This window comes from Triticum aestivum, chromosome 3A (assembly GCF_018294505.1).
Source record: "Triticum aestivum cultivar Chinese Spring chromosome 3A, IWGSC CS RefSeq v2.1, whole genome shotgun sequence".
Lineage (NCBI taxonomy): Eukaryota > Viridiplantae > Streptophyta > Magnoliopsida > Poales > Poaceae > Triticum > Triticum aestivum.
Window position 1 is genome coordinate 223,603,173 of NC_057800.1, and position 5,386 is coordinate 223,608,558.

Here is a 5,386-nt window from a genome sequence, read left to right on the forward strand (position 1 = left end):
ACGTCGGTAGAGTAGAGCAAGGCAGCAACCCAGGAACCTGGACAAGGACACACACAGGATCACCTGATCCGTCCGAGCCATCACCGCACCGCACGGGACACGGCATAATACCATGCATCAGCTCACGCCAGCTGCACTCCAAAGAGAAAAACCACGTCTCCCAGAAAAAACAAATGGCAAGTTGACAACGACAAGACAAGGGGCCGTGGCTTTCTCCGCCCTCCGTTTCGGCCGAAACCCAGCGGCCGTCAGCTCGCTCGCTCGCTTCCTACCAAACAAGGCGGCGGCCATTCATGGCGTGCGCGCGGAGCCGTAGACGTCCAAAACCACAGCGGACACGGCCCACCGTTACCTGCCCGCGCGCATATAAAGACCACACCCTTCCTTCATCCGCAGCGCCATAATTTCCGAGCTGCTAGCGCTACAGTCCCCATCAACAGTTCAGGCTTACAGCTAGTTGCAGTACTACACGAGTACACCACCAAGCCAACGCCCAACAGAGAGGTAGTGGTGCCATTGGGAGGATGGCTTCGATCGTGCTGCTGCTGTCGGAGCTGCTCGGCGGCGCGGGGAGCACCAGCATGCTGGAGGCCAACTGCTACATGGGCGGCCACAGCCTGCGGGAATTCCGGCCCGCGGCGGCCACGGGCGAGCGGGCGCCCACGGAGCCGAAGCTGCGGGGAACAACCTCAACGGCGGCGAAGGATGAGGAGCCGTCGTCGTTGGACCTGGAGGATCTCTCCGCCGTGTCCAGGATATCGGTGGACGTGATGTGGCCCTGAGCCTTCCGCTGACTCAGGAGGTCGATTCGCCTCGAGGTTGTTCTGTGTTTTGCTGCCGAGGACGAAGAAGATGTGTCATGTGATTCCTCGTTGCCTCGAGTTCTATGAAATGAACATGTAAATATACAAAGCCAGCGCTGAATGTTCTCCCTGTGTTCCTTTTTGTCTCGTGACTTTTTCTTCGGGGATTCAACCTTCTGATCAGATCATAATCGACCGAACTCGTTTGCAACATTTTTTCCTCGTAGCAATCGACCGGGTACTGACAATAATCCCATGCTAATTGCAGAATTAAATGGTTCTCGTAATCGGGTGGATAATGACAGTCCATCGAGCGGGTATACCCACACCGACCTTCTCAACCTGGACTACAGAAAACAACGCATTTTCCCTATACAAACTTGCAATCCATTCTGTAACTGAACTTTTTGTACTTTTAACAGTGCATTTTTTGTTGTCTTGGCCTTGCAAGGCATTGTTCAGGTAAACCACAAGAGCTCTGGAGTTTTTAAGTCCCATATTGCAAATAACATCAAACACAATTGGAAATAGTATCAAAGATCATACTATTCCATGGATGGTGGACTGTCATCGATAGTTCGATTCCCAGCACAGGAAATTGCTAGATGGATGGCAATGGCCTGCTAGCTAAGCTAGTAGCGTGCCCATCCATTAAAGTAACAGTTTCTCCCTGAATTTGCACTTTCAGTAATAAGTCCTACTAGCAAAAAAACCCGTGTGTTACAACGAGAGAAAAAAAAACATTATCTCACGTCTCTAGCTGGGTCAGTTGGATAAATTATGTGTGACCGGTTGGCAGGTTATGAGATCGAAACCTCCCATCGGCAATTTTATTTTTTGCCAGTTCTGCGGACCTGGGCCACAATGTGCCGTCGGGTGAGCTTCCTCAATTGGGCCAAAACGGATGGTTACCAAATAGCGTATGTGAAATTAATTGAAGCGGGACAAAACAAAGCGGGACGAAAATAAGAATATCACCTCCCTTTAATAGTAGTTATATATATATATATATATATATAGATATAGATGTAGCACGACAGAGTCGATTTCCACATAATATCTATCTGCCATAACTGCAATTATGTCAATGTATATTTTAAGCATCCATTGTTTTAGGTTCAGATCATACACGGCCGGCGTAGTGACCCTCAAAAAACCACTGAGGCCTTTTTTGGTTCATAGGATAGGATTATTATAGGAATAGGAATCTTGTAGGAAATGAGATGACATGTATCTCAAATCCTATGAGTAGGAATAAGAAACAAGATGTCATTTGGTTGACACCAAAGGAATTTTTCCACTGAGTCTAGGCTCTTTTTTATTTTCCTATGAAATGTGGAGGATAGGAACCAATCCTATATAGGAATAGGAATCCATTCCTATGAACCAAAGGGCTCTAAAGAAAAAAATCCTATAAGAATCCTATCCTCTAGAATTCCTATGAAATTCCTCTAAACCAAAGGAGGCCTGAAAGTTTTCAAGCAGCATGCATATTACACCAGGAGTGTCCCGGACATGACAGTAACGGTTTCTCCTTGGATTTTCACTCGCCGATTTGCGTCATCCAGTTCCAGGTATAGCGTTCCACCCCTTGGAGATGCCTGATGATACATGGAAATGATCACATGAAGGAAAAATTAACACGATGATTTAGCGCTGATTGAGCGCATGTTGTGGCATTATTATTGTAAAATAAAATATATACATCCAAACAATTAAAACGTCGAAAGCATACTTGAAATGCCGTCAGTTTTTGCTTCCCAAGCTTTCTACCCCAAAAGGGTCCCAATACACAATGTATACTGCCAGTAACAGGGTCCTGCAAAAATACAGAAATCAGGGGTTACGACTTGTATGAAAGATGAGGCTGCATTACATGCACAATATCAATAGCCAATGGACGCCCAAGATTAATTTAAATGAACGAGGGTTTTCCTATACAGATTTCAACTAGTACAAATGGTGGCACTCTATAATTGCAACTTGCAAGCAGGGCATCGATTCCTCATTCCTCAACAATAATTACAAGCATCCACTGAGATAAAGTTTGTTCTACCATAGATAACACTACTAGTCAAAGCAGCTCTTAGCCTGCTAATCGATATTGTGAATATAGATAAAATTCTAGCTAAACAGAAGTAACTCATGATGATATTAATTTGTCTAGGACAAGCAGGGTTCAGACTTCAGAGCATGCTGGAAGTAGACAACACTACAGGACTATGCTATCCAGAATGAAAGATGTAGTGACATATTTGAGACATGAGCACAATTAGGTGTTGGGAGAGGCACTCCTGCATCGACTTTCTTATACTTAGCTCCATACTGTTTTTTACTCAAATGCTCGATACCTTGGTAAGTTAAACAAGCTTCACCATTTGTATACACAACTTTGGACTAAGAAAGGACATCACCTCATCCATCCCAAATTTCGGGCAGAATAAACGTGTGAAGAAGTTATAACCAGATCCAGCAGGTGCCGGTCCTGTAACCATGATACCACCACATGACAACTTCTTAATTTCTTCGATGTTAGGAAGGATGTCGGCAACCTCTTTTGCTGAAGAAAGTTCCACCTGAAAGCCACCAGCTGTTTATTGGGCAGTTGATTTTTCAGAAGCACAACTGAGATAGGAGAAACTAAGAGAATACAGTATAGCTGTTTAGCTTAGGAGAATGATCATAGCAGCACCAACATGCCCATCTTAAAATGGGGAAGTTTATTTTGGAATGTAATGATGCAGGTAAAACAGGGGAGAGACAGTACAATGAGATCACCGTCGGCCGCCGATTTGTGAACACTGACCACTGGTGCGCCGTTTAGGGTCTCTGGAATCGACGGCATCTCGTTGCAGTCCAGGAAATCAATCATGGGGAAATTCAGCTCAATAAACAGCTTCCCGTGGGCCTCGCCTGCGCCCCCTGGCGCAGGAACTTTCTTCGCAGTCAGGATGCCGGATTTGGTCATGAACTCGATCATGCCATGCTCCGGCAGAACGGCCGTGAAGAGGAAGTGGGCGGAGGCCAACGTCGCGTGCCCACACAGGTCGACCTGAAAGCGACGACGCGTGCTCGGGGTCGAGGCAGGCCAGTCGACGGGTTGTTCAGATCGGTCGATGCTGGTAGTAGAAAGGGGATCCGAGGATTTGGGGAGGAGATGGACGGAGGGCTATGTGGTTACCTCGGTGACGGGGGTGAACCATCGAAGGTGGAAGAGCGGCGCGGCGCTGGCGGGCCGGGACAAGTCGCGGACGAGGAAGGCGGTCTCGGAGAGGTTGAACTCGGTGGCGACGGACTGCATCCACCGCTCGTCCGCGGCGTTGTCGTCGTCGAGGAGGCACACCGCGGCGGGGTTGCCCTTGAACGGCTCGGTCGCGAAGGCGTCCACCTGCGACGAGACCACGACGGCCGGGCCGACGTCACTTTCCGAGAGGCGCGACGCGACCGTGCGAGTGAAGAAGAGGAGAGGGGAAGATGGTAAGTACAGTACTGACCACGGCGTATCGGATGGCTTTCTTGCACATTTTCACGAACACGGCGTCGGCGGCCGCTGCTCCAAAGTTGCCTGAGTAGGAATTGTAACAAGATGCTGATGATTGCTGAGTAGGAGTAGTAATCAGCAACGATGGGCTTTCCTTCCTTGTGAATGACAGCCGACCGGGTACCAAAAAACAAAAACTTCCCGTCACAAATACCGTCCTTTATGACTTAATTCCCTTTTTTTATATAAAAGAGAGCTTCCTTCTCTCATTTCATTTAAAGAAATCACAAGGTTTACAGACCCCAAACCTGACGCTAACTAACAGACTTAAAGCCCCGCGAGGCAACAACTGACAATGCTTTGTTGAAAGAGGGATCCATCCCTTCCTCCTCCCACACAGCATTATGTTAAGATAGGCTATGTCTCCAGCATCATACAACACCAAAAAAAAAAGCTAGTGGATTTTTCTACTCGCTATTACATAGAGAAAAGGGTCCCTCACATTAACAGAAGGTTCAAAACACAACAAGTAAAGGAAAGGGAGAAAACACTTGAGCTGCGGGTGACAGAGAAGGAGAGGCTTCGGCATGTCTGTCCTTCAGGAGCCTTCCAACCTGGGTACTCCGATCGTCCATCCATGCGTCGCCTTGAAGATCTCCCTAGCAACCCGCTCTACTTGCTTTACACCCTCCTTCATGCGATTTATTTTTCCTTGGTTTTTCTGCAATACACATCATTCATGTAAATTTTTAATAATCAGATTCACAGGAACACAGGGATCAACTATCCTGTGATTATCAAAAACTAGTATGTTTCTTAGTTTCCACATCGTCCATAACATAGCAGATATTCCAACTGTCATAAGACTTTTATCATTTTTTTCAAACTTATTTGTCCATCTACCAAATATATCATTAATCTTGCCAGAGATATCTTGTAAATTAAAGGAACATTTCATGACCATCCATAACATTTTTGCCACCGAGCAATGTATAAAGAGATGATCTATATCTTCCTCTCTACCACAGAAGGAACAATTGTTGTCCCCCTGACATCCTCTTTTTTTTTAAGTTTTGTTTGATGAGAATGCTTTTCCTCATCA

The 5,386-nt window shown here is 46.5% G+C and overlaps 2 protein-coding genes across 3 annotated transcripts; one reads left to right on the plus strand and one right to left on the minus strand.

The window, feature by feature from the left end:
* Positions 1-356: 356 nt before the first annotated feature.
* LOC123058270 (uncharacterized) lies at positions 357-945 on the plus strand. Its single transcript, XM_044481050.1, has one exon. It carries the CDS (start codon positions 525-527, stop codon positions 780-782), a length of 258 nt encoding a protein of 85 aa, XP_044336985.1. The 5' UTR covers positions 357-524; the 3' UTR covers positions 783-945.
* An 820-nt stretch (positions 946-1,765) lies between these two features.
* Positions 1,766-4,486, minus strand: LOC123061046 (uncharacterized isomerase BH0283). 2 transcript variants are annotated; one of them, XM_044483949.1, is made up of 6 exons: positions 4,298-4,486; positions 3,985-4,191; positions 3,571-3,855; positions 3,218-3,379; positions 2,539-2,622; positions 1,766-2,404 (listed from the first exon to the last, which is right to left on the minus strand). In XM_044483949.1, the coding sequence occupies exons 1-6, from the start codon at positions 4,325-4,327 to the stop codon at positions 2,297-2,299; spliced, it is 876 nt and encodes a 291-aa protein (XP_044339884.1). In that variant the 5' UTR covers positions 4,328-4,486; the 3' UTR covers positions 1,766-2,296. The 2 variants fall into 2 exon arrangements, with proteins under 2 accessions (XP_044339884.1, XP_044339885.1); XM_044483950.1 differs by lacking the exon at positions 3,571-3,855 and having other exon boundaries at positions 4,298-4,342.
* Positions 4,487-5,386: the final 900 nt, after the last annotated feature.